The 17,634-nt window shown below is 56.3% G+C and overlaps 1 protein-coding gene across 1 annotated transcript in view; it reads left to right on the top strand.

Annotated features, from left to right (window-relative positions):
* Window positions 1–17,634, top strand: part of NKAIN1 (sodium/potassium transporting ATPase interacting 1) — a 34,507-nt gene that overhangs the window by 8,236 nt on the left and 8,637 nt on the right. Inside the window, exons 2-4 of the mRNA XM_027667370.1 lie at window positions 14,567–14,704; window positions 15,240–15,320; window positions 17,150–17,347. Coding sequence (XP_027523171.1) covers window positions 14,567–14,704; window positions 15,240–15,320; window positions 17,150–17,347 — 417 coding nt within the window. The remainder of the gene's footprint in view (window positions 1–14,566; window positions 14,705–15,239; window positions 15,321–17,149; window positions 17,348–17,634) is intronic.

Below are 17,634 nucleotides of genomic sequence, written 5' to 3'. Positions count from 1 at the left end.
TGCTCAGGGTGATCCTGGAGGGTGCTCAGGGCGTGGAGGGTGCTTGAGGTGAGCAGGGAGGATGGTTGGGATGGGAACAGAGGACACTCAGGGTCAGAGTGGAGGATACTTTGGGGTCAGAGTGAAGTGTTTGGGTGAGCAGGGAGGATGGTTGGGATGGGAACTGAGGTGAGAGTGGAGGATGCTCAGGGTCAGAGTGAAGGGTGCTCTGGGTGAGCGTGGAGGCTGCCTGGAGTGGGAGTGGAGGATGCCTGGGATGCTGAGGTTAATGGGAGCCCCTGGGAAAACCTGTCTGTGCTCCAGTTCTGTGCAGGAACAGCTCAGATTAATGGGGGGCCTCAGCCAGAGCCTGGCAATGTCACACTGAGAGTCCTTGTCCCATCCCCTGGGCTCTCTCCTGTCACATCCCCCTCCTCCTCAGCCTTGCTGGACCCCAGGAGCAGTGGAAGGCCGGGCAGTGTGGGGATGGCCATGCCTTGAGCCGTGTCCCCCAGCCCTGGGAAGGGGCTCAGGACACACCCTGGGGACGCAGCAGCTTTGTATGAACCCTTTGCGGGCTCAGAATTGTATTTTCTCTACTTTTCCCTCCCCTGTCTTGGCTCAGGAACCGGCCCTGTCTCCCTCACCCGCCCCGGGGACCCACCATCTCCATCTGTGCCTGGGGCACCCCTCAGCCCCTGGCCCCTGCTGGCCCCTCCTCTGCTGCCACTTCAGCCCCTCCCCGGCCGGTTGCCAATTCCCCTCCCAGTTCCCCTCGGCAGCTGCCGGGAATCTCGGTGGAAACCATCCTTCCATCCTTCCCTGGCCCCTTTCTGGAGCATCTGGTGCTGCTTTCCCTCGGCTCGGGGAGGGGGGACACAGTGAGAGCCCTGTGATGGGCACGGGGGTGGCACAGGGCTGTGTGGGGACCCCCGGCATGGGCACAGGGCAGTTTGAGGGGTCTGAGGGTCCTGTTTGCTCCCCAGGGCGGGGGGTGGCACAGGGTTTTGCTGGAGGGTGGCACGTGTGTGTCTCAGTGGTGGCATCCCCCTGGCACGGCAGTGGCCACGGGGAGGGCTGTGGGCAGCCCTGTGGTTGAGATACCAAGGCCAGGCTTTTTTGGGACATCCTGGGGACGATGTTTTGTGGCTGGGACCGGGTGTGGAGCTCTCAGGGAGTGGGGCTGGGAATGGCTCTGCCTCGGTAACTGACCCAGTTTGGGGCTCAGGGGTTGCAGGGAGCCTTGGGGATGTCACTGGGATGGTGCCTCTCTGCTCTGGGCACCCCTGTGCCATCCCACAGGGACACCCAGGCACAGAGCCTCGGCTGGGAAATGTCCCAGGGAAGAGAAGGAAGCTCAGGATGGGAGCAGAGAGTGCTTGGGGTGGGAGTGGAGGGTGCTGGGTTGTCCTCGAGGATGCCCAGTGGGAATCAGGGGTGCTTGGGGTTGGGGTCCCTGTGCCCAGCCCAGCTGTGCCTCCCACCCCTCTGGCTCTGCCCTGGGCACAGTCACACCCCCTCACACTCTGCTCCAGGGATATCCCCCCATTTCCCCTGGGAGGGACAGGGAGCAGAGTCTGGAAGGACGGGGAATTATCACAGGATCAGAGCTGAGACCTGTTTGATTTCCTCCTGGGAATTCACGTCACGTCTGGGACTCGGTGGCTCCGAGGATTCTGTGTGGCAGCAGCAGCAGCCCAGCGCTGTTGTGACCCACTCCATGAACACCAACCTGTCAGTACAAGTTTTATTTATATATTTTTACTCTTTTTGCCCCCCTGAAGCTCAGCAGTTGTGGGTGAGGGCCTGTGGAGGGGGCAGGACCCCCCCATCCCTTTCAGTGTGGGGCTGAGGAAATCCCTGTCCCATCCCTGTTCATCCCTGTCCCATCTCTGTCCTCCCATCCCTGTCCCATCTCCAGGGCCACCAACCCTCTCTGGGCTGCCTCCCACCTGGATTTCAGGCAGCCCCTCCCAGGGCTGCTGCCCCCCAAGCCCATCCCGGGTCTGATCCTGGGTCCAGCCAGGGTGCTGCCAGTGCTGGAAAATTTGAGGTGTCTGCCTGGGGCTCTGGTGGGTGTCAGGGGGTGTCTTTAGGGACACCCTCATGCATTTTGGGCTGGTTTACACCCCATCAGGTGCAGGTTCACCCCATCATCCCGTGAGCACTCTCACCACACCGTCCAGGAGGTGGGTGCACCCCAGGAGGGGTTGGGATTTCCACTTCAAAATTTAGGGAGAAGACTCAGTCCAGCAGCACCCACAGCCTGGACACAGGACTGATGCTCCCACCGCCCTTTGGGGCTCCCCCATGGGTCCCTAAATTGGAAATGGGGCTCTGGATCTCTCCCCCTGCCCCATCCTCTCCTCCACGGGGGGGATGCTGACCCCACTAATGACCCTGACCCCATTAACGACTCTGTCCCCTGACTCTCAGCAGCCCCAGGCCCTAATTATTTTTAATCCAGCCCCCCTAGGAAGGAGCTGAGTGGTGTCTGGGTCGGGGTCCCGTGGGGAGGTGGCACTTCCCAGACAAAGCAAACCCAGGCCTAACAAAGGGCCTTGAATTATACATGGGGAGTGGGCTCGGCAATTAGCGCTGCCCTCGTTAACGGGGTCCGGGCGGGGTTGGTCTCCCCCACCCTGCACGGGAGGGGAGGGAGCAGGGGGTCACAGGGACAACCCCACAGCCCCATTTCCCATGGTTTGGGGCCCACAGGGGACCCCAGGAGGTGGTGGGAGCATCATTCCTGTGTCCACATCACGTTCCACCCCGGGAGACGCCAGTGCCGTGTCCGTGGGCGCTGCTGGGTTGGGTTTGCCCCAAATATTTTGATGTGGAAATCCTCATCCCCCCCTGTGGGTGCATCCATAGGGGGATGGCGTGGGGTGGCTGGGAAAACCATCCCATGTGGTTAAAATGGAATTGTGGAAAAAGCGGGAAAAAACAGGTTTTGCGGGAAAAATCCCATGTGGTTACGGTGCAAAAAATACCACGTTTTGGAGGAAAAATCCCAGTTTCCCTGCAGTGGGGCTGGCCCTGATGGCAGCGGGATGGGCTCTCATCCCTGTTGGATTAGGGGGCTGTGCCAGGTGGGTTTTACTGCAGGGTTTGGGATGCTTGGGGTGCTCAGCCGTGACGTTGTCACCCATCCCAACATCCCGGGGTCACGTCCCGTCGTTAAAGGAGGCGGCGGAGCAGGGATGGATCCACCCCCACACAACAAAGGGGCTGGCAAATCCCTAAAACCCCTCCTGGAGGCAGAGGGGATAAAGGGAGGATGCAGTAATTAATGAAAGTGATTTTTATGGCTGTTTAAGGAGCCCCTAATGAGCTCCTGGCCCCGGCAGCTGCCAATCCCTGTGGTTCAGAACCCGCCGGAGGCCACGGCACACATGGCTTGGGATCAACGGGATCGATGGGATCAGTGGGGAAGGGAGAGTTGGGATCAAATCAAAGGGATAGTTCAGGATCAACAGCAGAGGGGTCACTGGGATCAACAGAGAAGGGATCAGTGGGATCAACAGGCAAAAGGGTCACTGGGATCAACAGGCAAAGGAATAGTCAGGATCAACAGCAAAGTGATGGTTGGTATCAACAGCAAAGGGATCATTGGGATCAACAGTAAAGGGATTGTTGGGATCAACAGAAAAGAGATAGTCAAGATCAATAGCAAAGGGATCCTTGGGATCAAGAGACAAAGGAAAAGTCAGGAATCAACAGCAGAGGGACAGCTGGGGTCAACAGCAAAGGGATGATTGGGATCAACAGCAAAGGGATGGTTGGGATCAACAGCAAAGGGATGGTTGGGATCAACAGCAAAGGGATGGTTGGGATCAACAGCAAAGGGATGGTTGGGATCAATAGCAAAGGGATGGTTGGGGTCAACAGCAAAGGGATGGTTGGGATCAACAGCAAAGAGATAGTTGGGATCAACAGCAAAAGGGTCACTGTGACCAGTAGTAAAGGGATCATAAGAATCAACAAAGGGATTGTTGGGATCGACAGCAAATGGATAGTTGGGATCAATAGCAAAGGGATAGTCAGGATCAACAGTAAATTGATCACTGGGATCAACAGCAAAGGGATCCTTGGGATTGACAGCAAAGGGATCCTTGGGATCAACAGCAAAGGAATCGTTGGGATTGACAGCAAATGGATACTTGGGATCAACAGAAAAAGGATTGTGAGGATCAACAGCGAAGGGTGGGCAGGATCAACAGCGAAGGGATCGGAGGGATCAGCAGTAGTGAGGAACACATCCAGCCAGGAGGAGACCCCTGAACCCTCCAGGTTCCATTATTCAGTGGAAAAATAAGAACGAGCCCCCAGTTCCATAGGAACTCCTGGCCCACAGGGGTGGGAGCAGGCAGTGGGAAGCAATGCCCGTCACCGGGAGTCGTGGGTGCCTGTGGATTGTGGAATTACCCCGAGGAGAGGGAAACCCACGGGGGTTATCCTCTAAATCCCTTTTGTGCGGCCAGCCACCTCCTCCCCGGGCAGCTGAACCTCCTAAACCTGCGTCTCAGCGTGGTCTTATCCTTCATTTTAAGCCTAAAAAACCCGGATAAACTCTGGAAGAAGCACCTACACCGTCCGGGCTGGGCGGGTGCACACCCTCCCCCACGGGGACCACCTCCAGATGTCCCCTTCATCCCTCCAGCACACAGGAGCAACCCTTCCTCCTCCTCCTCCTCCTCAACAGCTCCTACCCTCCCGTAAAAATCAATATTTTGGGAGGCACGGCGCTGTTTCGCCTCCCCACCGGCTGCCGCCGGCTGCTCCTTTCCCGGCGACTCCGCTCCCGGGGATTATTTTTGCTCCCCGGCTCATTAACGGGGTTGTTACCAGGCAGATTTCCTCACCCGATTTTCTCCTTCCCAGCCCGCGGGCCGTGGGAGGAGGGAATGCCGGTTTCCATAGCGATGCGCTTGGCTTTAATCAGTGTTTCTTCCCTGGGAGAATTGATTACGGGAAAGTGTCACTAAATAAGTCAGTAAATTGGACTTTTTATATACATATATATATATATATTCATTTTTTTTTTCCTCTCCTCCATCGGATTATATTAACGGTGTCTTTGAGATTTGGGGAAAATTACCTCCTGCTCTTCACAGATGGGGGGATAAAGGACTGAACTGGGAAAATTAGCATGGAAATTGCCTGAGGCTTAATCCCTGTCCACAGGGCTCAGCCACCCCAGGCTGGGGGTGATCCAGGATCCATCCTGGCCCCTCCTGGTGTGCTTTTGGAAATTCTTTGGCGACCAGGTTGTCCTGCTCCTCTGCTTTCCAGTTGATCAAAGCTGCTTTCCCCAGCTCCCCATCCGTGGCTGGTCCTGGCCTTTGTCTGTGTTTCATCCCCAAAATTTGTTATTTAGGGGGTCAGATTCCTGGGTCTCTCTTGGTTTCCCATCTCATTCACCCTACCTGTGCACTCGCCAAGGTTTAATTCCAAGATTCCCAAATTTAAGACCCAAGTCCCCCATTTTTAAGCCTCAAATCCCCCAAATTTAAGCCCAAGATTTCCCAAATTTAAGCCTTGCCTCACTCCCAGACTGGACTGGAACGGGATCAGTCCCCCTTCCATGTGCCCAAGATCTCCCAGATCTGAACCAAAGATCTGTCAGATCTAAGCCCAAAATCTCCCAAATTTAAGCTCCAGATCCCTCAGATCTTAGACCGAGATCCCCAAATTAGAGACTCCAAACCCCCAGATTTAGGCACAAACTCTCCCAAAATCTAAGAAAAAGATCCCAAAATTCAAGCCTTGGTTGCCCCAGACCCAAAATTTAAGCTCAAAACCTTCTAAATTTAAGCCCAAGTTTTCCCAGATCTGGGCCCAAGATCTCCCAGGTTCAAACCCGCATTCCCCCACTTTAAATCCACAAACCCCCAGATTTAAGCCCAGGATCTCCCAAATTTAAGCCAAAGATCCCCCGGATTTAAGCACCAAATTCCCCAAATTTAAGCCCAAGATTTTCCAGATTGAAGCTCCCAAACTGGCCTGGATCCAGCCCCCTCCATGTGCTGCTGGCTCCATCCCCTCCCTCATCCCGTGGATGGGAGGACAAGGGGTGGGTGGGCACTGGGGTCCCTGTGGGAGGTGGGAATGTCCCTTTGTCACTGTGTCCCACAAACTGCTCTCTGGGACAGGGATGTGGCTCCCCTTGGAAGCTCCAGACTCCCAGGAGAACCCCCAAGCAATTCCCCATCCACTTGGGAGGGTTTTTTAAAGGATTTTTGCTCCATTTCAGTTAATTCTTCCCCTCCCAGTGTTCCTGTGTTAATGGGCTCTGCTGGGAGGCTCCGTTGGGATGAGGAGCTGCGGCTCGTGGGACCCCTGGATCAATCCTGGTTTTCTTTATCCAGCTGTTGGTTTGGAGGGGGATGTCCCAGGGGATGGTTGGGATGGGTTGGAGGCAGCAAGTGCCTCGTGGGTTCAGGGATCCAGTGCTGGAGCAGGAAAGGGGTTTGTTTGCTGTGGGGTGGGATGGATGGGATGGGATTGAGGGTTATGACGGATGGGGTGGGTTGGGATGGGGGGGATGCACAGGATGGATGAAATGGGATGAGATGAGATTGAGGGATATGATGGATGGGGTGGGATAGGATGGATTGAATACATGGGATGAATACGTTGGATGGAATAGGATTTGATGGATGGGATGGATGGAATGTGTGAATGGGATTGGGATGGAATGGGATTGGATGGGATTGAATACATAGGAGGGATGGGATGGGATGGGATGGGATGGGATGGGATGGGATGGGATGGGACGGGATGGGATGGGATGGGATGGGATGGGATGGGACGGGATGGGGTGGGATGAGATGGGAGGGGATGGATGATGAGTTGGATGGGCTGTGGTGGATGGAATGCATGGAATACACAGGATGGATGGGATAGGATGGATGGGATACATTAGATGGATGGGGTAGGATGGATGGGATACATTAGATGGATGGAATGGGATTGCTGGATAGAATACCTAGGATGGATGACATGATATGGGATGGGATGGGATGGATAAAATAGATGGAGTGGGATAGGATGGATGGATGGATGGATGGGTTTGGAGCAGCTCCCAGCCTGGTGTCCTCAAGGCACAGCCTTTCTCCAGGGTTAGAGCTTCTGCTCTTCTCCCCATCCCTCGTACCTCAGTTTCCCTGTTGGACCTGCTCCCATGGAGCTGTTCACCCTGACCAGGAGAGCAAATGCTCCTGGCATGGTGCTGAGCAGGAATCAGCCCATTTTCCAGGAAAACTGAGGCACAGGAGTGCAGGATCAGCCCCTCAGCCGTCACTGGTGACCTCAACCTCGCTGGAACAGTGTCCCATTGTGGTCACAGCCCCGTGACTCAGCTTCCCCTCCCTGGCAGGTCCCTCCTCAGGCACCTCAGCTGTCCCTGGAGCACATTCCCATCCCAGGGACACTCCTGGCACCCCCTCACCCCATCCCACCAGTGCCACCACCCCCTGCCCTCCCCCCGAGGTGCCCCAAGGTCACAGCAAGGTCAGGCCGGGGGGATGCAGAGCACGGGATTAACAGGCTCATCCCAGCTGCCTTCTGCAGCAATTCCCAAGGGGATGGAGCAATTCCCCGCCGGAAAATAAAACCTGCTGTGCAGGATTGCATTGCTCCAGAGGCAGCCTCGGATGGGCAGGCAGGGAATTGAGCTGCTTCGATTGCCTCGGCTCTCCCTGGGCGTGGAAAAGTTTCCTGGCTGGGAGGCAAGAGGAAGAAAAGAGTCTCACAGCAGCATTGGTGCAGAAAAGAGCTGGGATGTTGCAGGAAAGCCCAGTAGATGCAATATTGTTTCAGAGTCAAGTAGGTGTAATATTGTATCAGTGATACATCAGTTAAACTGGCCTGTTCCCAGGGAATTTGTGATGTTCTTTGGGGAAAAAAAGTGCTGTCAAAATTCCTGGGGGTCCTTGCTGGGACATCAGAGCTGTCGGAGACAAATCCACCCAAACCCCACATTTTGGGGAGCTGACAGGGCTCAGGGCTTAGTTTTAGTCAGGTAAATCAGGAGGATCACCCTCCTGAGGCAGGGATCGTCCAGAGGGGCTGATGGAACATCCCTTTGCACGTGGGAACAACCACAGCTCCAGGTTTTGGTGTTCCCAGCACTTGGGAAGGTTTTGTGCCTCAGTTTCCCTCCCCTGTGGCAGAGCCAGAATCAGAGAGGGCGGGTTTAGTCTGCTACATTTAGGGGATTATATTATTATTATTATTATTACTATTATTACTATTATTATTATTATTATTATTATTATTATTATTATTACTATTATTATTTTGTTGTTGCCATTAGACACCCCAAGGCTGCACTTCCCGCCCTCCTTGATGGAACTCTCAGGGATGGATGGAGCCAGCAGCACAGATCTGGGAGCAGGGCTTGGAGGGGATCCATCCCTATGGGTCTCCTGGGGGCCCAGGGGGTGGGAAGCACCCAGGGGTGCAGCCCATGGAGCAGTTTTCCAGCAGGTACAGGGGTGCAGTGTCTAGACAAGCACATCCAGCCGGGGCTGCGTTCCCATGGCAACGCTGCCAGATGCAGGGGAATTAAATAAATAACTGGGAATGAGGGGGAAATAAAGCAGGCAGGAGGAAGGAAAGCCATCAGATGGGTGCTGGGAAGCTTTGGTGAGGGACCCACCCCCCCCAGATCTCTGCCTGTGCCCCCCCCCAGCCACACCCGGAGATCTGGGCTGTTCCAGCCCTCTGTTGGAAGCTCCTACATCTGAGGGGTAAAAAAGGGGCAGCACAGAGGCCCCAAAAACTGTGGCATGCACAAGGGGTTGCACCAGCTGGGGGAGGACCCGATTTGTGCCTCTCTCACCCCACTTTTTGCTCATAGTTTGAACTGCAGTTCAGTCCTGGGGCATTTTCCCAAGCAGGGGCTGCATCCTGCTCACCCCCACCCAGCACCGGGGAGCAGCTGAGGCTCCAGCGCCTTTAATTTCTTTTCCTCCGTGATTTTATGAAGGTTTTTGCAGTCGGAAGTAGGTCAAGAACTTGTTTCCAAGTCATTAGATAGAGTCCCTGGGTTCACAGCGGTGTTTGCACCTTCTTAATAGCCAATCTCTCTCTCTGCTCATTTAAATCGCAGCCGACTCCCCTCCGCGGGGCTGGAGCTGCAGGATGGAGGAGCCTCCGACGGCTCCCGGGGCTCCCTACGGGCAGGAGAAGGCGCTGGCAGAGCCAAAATCAGCCAAACTGCCTCAAAAGGAGAGGTTCGGGGGGGGGGGGGTTGAGCCTGCAAGAGCCTCAGGGTGGGGATGTCCCTGGGGCTGGGGCACGATGTGGCCAGAGCTCCATCCGCTGCAGGGACACCCAGAGCATCCCTTATGGATCCTGGATCCTGCTGGCAGCCAGATCCCGCCTGCAGCTCTGCCCAGGGGGGTTTTCTCCCTGAACCCCAACATTTTTTTCTGCCAAAACTCCTCGAAAATGAGCGGTTCTGCCCCAAACCCCCGGGAGGGGCTCGGCGGCTCTCGCAGCGTCTTTGGCCGCAGGACACGGGGAATAAAGACCCCAAATCTCTTCGAAAAGCAGCGAAATGAAAAGCTAAATCCCTGGCGAGCCTCGGGCATATGGTGAGCGGGAGGAAATCACCCAGCGCAGGATAATGACCCGGCAGGGGGTCAGGGCCCGGCCCGCAGGGGAAGGGCAGGGGCTGAGCTCAGCCCGACGTGCAGATGCTGCTGCGGGGATGGAAAGCAGCGGGGAACTGGGAGGGAACTGGGAGCATCATCCAGCCTTCTGCCTGCTCCGTCATCCTGCCCACCATCACCAGGTGGATGTCAGGGCTTTGCAGTTTTAGGGAGGGTGTTTTCTGCAGGGAAGATCCTTTTTTCTTTTTCTTTTTTTTTTTTTTTTTTCCGAGATGGAACCTCTCTTTCGTCTATTTTTTTCCCCTTTCTGGGAAAAAAACAAAAAGGGGAATATCCCCTGCTCTGTGGTGTGGTGAAGGGCCTTGGAGAGGTGATGGGCAGGTTTGCTCCTGCCTGCAAATGTCAGAGCCACGTCCCAGGGAGTTACAGTTTCCATGGTGGGGAAAAAAGATCCCCTAAAAATCCCCTTTTCCCCATTCCCTGTCGCCAGGGGAGATTCTGGCACCTGGGGCAGGGCACTGTCCAGTACCAGCACAGATGGGGTATGAAGGGACTGAGAGCAGCTCTGCCAAGAAGTTGGGGGTTGATGGATGAAAACCTGGACGTGCCCTGGCCATGGGCACTGACAGCCCAGAAAACCCCCTGCCCTGGGCTGATCCCCCAGCGTGGGCAGCAGGGAGGGGGGGATTCTGCCCCTCTGCCCTCTCAGGTGAGACCCCCCTGCAGAGCTGCCCCAGCCCTGGGAACAACAGCACAAGGATGTGGAGCTGCTGGAGAGAGTCCAGAGGAGGCCCCGGAGATGCTCCAGGGCTGGAGCCCCTCTGCTCTGGAGCCAGGCTGGGAGAGCTGGGGGGGTTCCCCTGGAGAAGAGAAGGCTCCAGGGAGAGCTGAGAGCCCCTTGCAGGGCCTAAAGGGGCTCCAGGAGAGCTGGAGAGGGACTGGGGACAAGGGATGGAGGGACAGGACACAGGGAATGGCTTCCCACTGCCAGAGGGCAGGGAGAGATGGGATATTGGGAAGGAATTGTTGTGTGTGAGGGTGGGGAGGCCCTGGCCCAGGTTGCCCAGAGAAGCTGTGGCTGCCCCTGGATCCCTGGAAGTGTCCAAGGCCAGGTTGGAGCAACCTAGGCTGGTAGAAGGTGTCCCTGTCCATGGCAGGGGTGGAATGGGATGAACTTTGAGGGTTCCTCCAACCCAAACCACTCTGGGATTCTCTGATTCCAAGAGAGCAGAAGTGGGAGCTGCTGGGCAGGTTCCTGGGATAGCACTGCAGAGTGTCCAAGGGGCTGGGTCAGGGATACTCATCCCAGGGCCCAGCACTGCCCACCCAGGTTCCACGAGGGATGTCCACCCTCAACACATCCAATGGGATGGCCAAGGTGCTCCCTGGTGTCTGTGCAACCCTCCTGGCACAGCCAGAGTGGGATTCAGCTCTCCCAGCCTTGTCATGGGGATTAGAAAGGACTGGGAAAACTGCCTGGATTAATGGGGTGGGTCTGCAGAAGTTGAAGGTGCCACAACCAAGGGGTGATTTGGGGACAAGTGAGCTCCTTCCCACTTGAAAAATCCCATTTTCCTCTAGCCCTGCCCCGAACTGAGCCCCACAGCTCCTGTCCCTAGGGGCAGCACCCATGTCCCCTCCTGCCACAGCCTCCCCAGGGACTGTCACAGGTTCGATTTCCTGCTGAAACCCAAATCCTTGCAGGCAGCACTTTGGGAGGAGCAGGATCAGGATCCCACCCCCAGCTCATGGATGTGATTTGCTGCAAAGGGAACTTTTGGGGCCGATCGATGAACAAGAGAGTGTTTAATTAAGAGGGAGCCCTAAAACTCATTGCATTGATCAGCTGCAGGTTTATCTTAATTAGCAGTGGGATGGAGTGTCTGGATCCCGGCCCTGCACCCACAAGAGCTGCAGTGGGAGCTGGGAGGGGAGAGCAGGGTCTTAATGAGGGTGGGGGTGCAATTAGCAGGGGGAACCCCCCTCCCAGGAGGAGGGCAGCCTGGGGGGGATACTCTGAGCTCCACAAGGCCCTTAGGTTTGGGGGAATTGGATGCTGCTGATCCCCAGTTCGCTGGGAAGTGTCCTGAGATGCCTCTTGCTGTGTTTGGGGTGACACTGAACCCCAGAGCCAGGGCCTCTGTCACCAAACGACTGGTGGGGGCTGCACACAGAGCTGGGGTGTCTTGAAGTTCCCTTGGGGACATTTCATCCCCAAAAGATCAGTGAGGATGCTCCAGGCACTGGACCAGCCCAGGGAGCTCAGCTTGGAGCAAGGCAGGAGTATCACTGAGCTGAGGGTTCTCTCTCCCTCCCATGCAGGGATCACCAGACCTGGGCCCCTCTCTCCCTGGAGGCTGTGCCTCAGTTTTCCCACTCAGGAAGCAGCTCCTGAGCTGCAGGGATGCCCTGGGGATGCCCTGGGGATGTCCTTGGGATGCCCTGGGCTGTGGCAGGAGGTGAGAGTCGAGGAGCTGCAGCCTCACTGCCTCTGTGCTCTGCCTTCCTATGGAGGGAATAAACTGGAATAACACACCCATAGAGCACTGTGTGACCTGCCAGGGGGGTCCAGCAGAGTTTTCAGTGCAATCAGCAGCCCCTGCTCATCCATGGGAAAAACATGGGGTTTGCCTCTAACTTTGCTTCTCCTTGGAGTGAAGAAGGATTTGGTTCCGCCAGGCTCTTCCCAGCTCCTTCTCCTTCAGCCTGGCCTGGCCTGACAGGCTGGAATTAAGGAGCTGCACGGGTGCAGACTCATCACTCCAGCTCCGTGGAATGCTCCCAGAGGCTCTTCCCAGCCCCATCCCTCAGCTTGGAGCACCTCCCGTACCCAAAGCTCCCCTCCAGCTCCCGCTAAGCAGCTCTGTCAACAGCCCCCAGATCGATGGGTGGCTGCAAAGCCCCGAGCGTGGCTCTCCCTGCGTCATTTATTATTTACATTCCTCAATTTAAAAGATTTACAGCCCGGTTGTGAGTATTTCCAGAGGCTGTTTCCTCTGAGAGTTTAAACAGCGTGGAAGTGAATTAAGCCTCAGTGCAAACAGCCTTGTCCCAGCTCCACAGATCCAGGGGCTCCCTGAGTTCTGCTGCTCCACGGCTTCGTGTCCCCTTTAATTGAAACCAGGGACATCCTATCCCAGGGATAGGGTTGGGAATGGGATACCACAGTCCCAGGCTGGAGCTGGGCTAAAATAGGTGTTAAATAGAGCCCTCACAAAGCCAATCCAACGGGCACGTGGTGTTTTATGGGTGGGGAGACTGAGGTGGTTGCACATCCAGAGACCACAGGGGGACATCCCAAAGTGGGAGGGTTGGAGTTGTTGATTTCCCTGTGCTTCCCGTACCAAGGAAGTGGGTTCTGTGCGTTTCGTGTTTTAATAGTTGCAACTAATGTTTATAAAGAGCTTGTTATTTGCATTTTCAGCACTTTAAAGAAGTTTGGAGCACGTGGTCTGTCCTCGTGGAACACTCAGGGAAGCTCTTTTGCCAGATCATTTATTCCCCCCTGTTATTGGGACACGTGGAATCGGGCTGGGCAGGAGGGATGATGCCTGGGAACCCCCACAGGAGCTCCAGGGAGCACCGGGATGGGGCTTCCCTACACCCAGACCACTGCTGGGGAATGGAGGGGGGATGTAAAGCCCATTTTCTCCTGCAGCTTTGAGGATAAACTGTCCCCCTGTCTCAGGGAGGATGAGCCACGTGGCACCAGGAGGGGACACTGAGGCACAGGGAGGTGGGGAGGGCTCAGGGCCCTGGAGCTCACAGGGGTTGTTGTTGTTGTTGTTATTATTATTATTATTGAATAATTAATAGCCATTAATAATCTGGGGCATCTCAAAGAGTGATGGGACAGCAGTGGGCTGTCAGCAAGAGAAATGGAGAGAGGATTTGGGATTGCAAGGCTGCTGCAGACACACCTCCCCTCCAAAGGGGCTGGGTCAGGGATGCTCATCCCAGGGCCCAGCACTGCCCACCCAGGTTCCACGAGGGATGTCCACCCTCAACACATCCAATGGGATGGCCAAGGTGCTCCCTGGTGTCTGTGCAACCCTCCTGTCACAGCCAGAGTGGGATTCAGCTCTCCCAGCCTTGTCATGGGGATTAGAAAGGACTGGGAAAACTGCCTGGATTAACGGGGTGGGTCTGCAGAAGGTGAAGGTGCCACAACCAAGGGGTGATCTGGGGACAGGTGAGCTCCTTCCCACTTGAAACTGGTGCCAGCACCTTGGAAAAATCCCATTTCCTCCAGCCCTGCACCCCCCTCCTGCCCGGGCACCCTCAGGGATTGCAGTGTCCCAGCACCCTGAACTTCTCTGAAAGTTGTTACAAACTTCTCTAAAAATCAGTGGTCTCATCTAATCTCCATTTTTTAACTTAAAACCACTGTTGAATGCCCTGGTGCCCCCACCCTGCCTTTGCTCCCACCTTTCTTGGAGATAATCCTGTAATTAAGGGCAACAGAGAGAGCAGTCAACAAATGCTGGGATAACGGGTGGATCCCCCCAGCTCCAAGCCCTGATCCACACTGTAGGATCAGCTGCAGCACATCGTTGTTTATGGATTACAAATGGTGAGGGCAATCTTAGCAGCAGCCTCCTTGGGAAGGCAGGTGAGGATGGGCAGAAAATCACCTGCAAAATACCCATGACCAGAGCAGGAGGCTTTTCCCTTGACAAACCCGTTCCTGAGAGTGATTTCAGCCCTGAGGGGTGGGGAAACTGAGGCCCAGAGGATGCTGGCAGGGTGACCAGCTGACATCTCCTTGCTTTCCCCTCCTCAGCTCCAAACATTCCCAATAACCCTGTCCCCGATGCATCACGCAGACACTTCAGCCTCTTGCAACTAATTATCTGTGGGATTCCCCATCCATTTCCAGCTGCTCTTTGCCTTCAGCATCCCAGGAGCTGCCGTGGTGACCGATGTCCTGCTCTAATCCCTGCTCCCCCCCTGCTCTCCCGCAGGTCGCGGCGCTGGAGAGGCAGATCTTTGATTTCCTGGGATACCAGTGGGCCCCGATCCTGGCGAATTTTTTACACATCATGGCCGTTATTTTGGGCATTTTTGGGACCATCCAGTACAGATCCAGATACCTCATGATGGTAGGTACTGCTGTGGGTGCCCGGGTGCAGCATCATCCCCCCTTGGAATGGCTCTGGTTCCCTCCTGGATTGCTTGGAACAGAATGTCTGGAGAAGTGGCTTCCCACTAGCAGAGGGCAGGGTTATGGGATACTGGGGAGGAATTGCTGGCTGTGAGGGTGGGGAGGCCCTGGCCCAGGTTGCCCAGAGAAGCTGTGGCTGCTCCTGGATCCCTGGAAGTGTCCAAGGCCAGGTTGAAGCAACCTGGGCTGGTGGGAGGTGTCCCTGCCCATGGCAGGGGTGGAACTGGGTGATGTTCCACTCCTCTTCCAACCCAAACCATGGAGTGATCCTATGATCCAACCCCAGATCCCTGCACAGAATCAGAGAATGTTAAAGACCTTAAAGACCATCTTTGAATTGAACTCCTGATCCTTGAGGTTTAACCAGCAACCTCGGGCCCCTGTGCCCTGCAGGGGTCTATCCCGAGGGATGGGATGCAGCAGGAGGGATGCAGGGGGTGGAGCAGGGGTCCCTGACGGTCTCTCCCCCGCAGTACGCGGTGTGGCTGGTGCTGTGGGTCGGCTGGAACGCCTTCATCATCTGCTTCTACCTGGAGGTCGGGCGCTTGTCACAGGTAACCCCCCCACAGCTGCCTCCTCATCCTCCCCACAGCCTTCCCTCCCTCTTCCCACCCTTCCTGCTCTCCTGCCCCTCCCCTCCTCCTCCTTCCCTGCTCCGTGTCGTGTCTCTCCCTCAGAAGGGACACAGAGGCTGTGGGTGCCCCCAGCCTGGCAGCAAAGCACCACCTGTGTGCTGGGGGTGCCTCTCCAGAGGGTCCCATGGGATGGGAGGGACAGACAGACAGTGCAGACCAAGGTGGCAGCAGGTGCCCCTTTCCCAGTGTGCCAGTGAGGAGATAAAGTGGAGAAGGAACACAAAGGACAGGGATGAGCAATGACAGGAAAGTTTGGGGCAGAGTCACTCGAATTTGGGGAGGGCAGTGAGTGGAAAGAGGAGACCTCCCTGCTGTACACATCCAATTTACAGGGTAAATTGGGTACACACCCAATTTACAGGGTCTTCTGGAACTCTACAAGCTCCACTCAGCCCTGGATTCCCCAGCAGTGGCTGGACATCATTAATGGCTTTGGGAAGTCAGCTGGTGGTGATGGGGTGAGGATGTGACTGGGTTATGCCTTTCCTTGTCCTTCCACCCCACCCTGGGCTGTTAAATCACAGCTTTTACAGGAAAAAGAGCAGAACTTCACCCAGTGATGGTGCAGCAGCAGATGGTTTGAGCACCCTCAGCCCATGGCTGAGGTAACTGTGCCAAGCTGTGCCCTGCTCTGCCATCCCATCCCCAGCTCTGAGGATGTTGTTCCCTGCTTGGGGCATCTCAGAGGGCACAGGACAACCACTGCCAAAGCAGGGAGAGGAATCCTGGGGGGCCTCCGTGGCTGAGACCATCTTCCCAGGCTGCTCCGGGTCATTTGAGGCTCTTTAAGGAGCTGAAGTGCTGGATGTGAGCAGCAGGCACGGAGGATGGGCGGGGGAGGATGTGGTGGAAATCCCCAGTCTCCATCACTCTGTGATACCAGAACACCCCCTGGTCCTGCTTCCAGCACCTGAACCCACTTCCTTCAGCTTCACACACCCCAACCCACTCTCTTGCTATTTTTTTCCACACCCACCAGCAAAAGTCTTTTCATCCCAGATTGGTGATTTCCTACAAGGGATGCTCAGCAGGTTCCCCATTCCCCAGATCTGAGGGCTGGGGGTGCAGAAGGGGACTGGGAGGAGCCTCCCTGGGCTGGGGGCTCACCCAGAGGCACCAGGGGGACTCTCCCTAGGCTGGGGGCTCATCCAGCTGGGCAAAGAGGCCCCTCCATGGGGTGGGAAAGGACAGGAAGGGGGTGGGGATTAGCCCTGCAGCCCTGCCTTGCAGCAGGGGGGTCCTACTTGCCCACTGACACCTCAGAACTGCTGTGGAGAGGACACAGGGAGAGCTCCAAAGCTTGTAAGGGGGTAACAAGGAGGGGACGTGTATGTGGGGCCCTCACAAGGCTCTGTGGGGATGGGAGTGAAGGGGTGGCATCCCAAAACCCTAAGGGAAGAGGCAGGCATTGCCCTGCATCCCTGGAGCATGCTAGGGGGGTGGTCCCATGGTCCTGTCTCTCGGGGCACTGGATCTGACCAGCAGCACCACAAGCAGCTGCTTCCCAAGTTGGCACACTGGTGACCACTCTGTGCCATCCTCGTGTCACCTGGACCAGATGGTCCATGCCAGCAGCACGGCAGGAAGCCACAAACCCCTTGGACACTGGTTGCAGGTCAGGGAGATGCCCTGCTCTGTGTTCACGTGGCCCCACAGAGCATCCTTGGGTTGGAAAAACCCTTTTTTCTGTCCAATCCTCCTGCAAAGAGCCTCAGCTCCACAGCCTGTGCCTCCTCCTCCTCCTGCAGGACCGAGACTTCATCATGACCTTCAATACCTCACTGCACCGCTCGTGGTGGATGGAGAACGGGCCGGGCTGCCTGGTGACCCCCGTGCTCAACTCCAACCTGGCACCCGAGGACCACCACGTCATCACGGTCAGCGGCTGCCTGCTGGACTACCAGTACATCGAGGTGGTGAGCAGTGCCACGCAGATATTCCTGGCGGTAAGGGCACCCCTCCCTCATCCTTCACCCCAAATTGTGGCTGAGAGAGCAGGAGTGGCGGGGTCAAGGTGGGCAGAGCCACCCTGCTCTGGCTGGAGATGTCCCAGTGTGTTGTCACCCCTCAGGGTGTTTGATGTTCTCACCAAGGGTGGTGTCCCCAGGGCTGGGGAGGGAGGAGCAGACAGAGCCCATGCCAGCACCCCAGGGGTGTTGCCCATCCCAAAATCTGGCGGGCTGTGGGCTGGGTGCTGCAGGAACCTGGGAGTTCTCAGTGTAACACACCCAGA

This window comes from Corapipo altera, unplaced genomic scaffold, assembly GCF_003945725.1.
Source record: "Corapipo altera isolate COAL_440 unplaced genomic scaffold, ASM394572v1 215, whole genome shotgun sequence".
NCBI lineage: Eukaryota > Metazoa > Chordata > Aves > Passeriformes > Pipridae > Corapipo > Corapipo altera.
The sequence above is the reverse complement of the archived record's forward strand: the minus strand, read 5'-3'. Positions and strand labels throughout refer to the sequence as shown.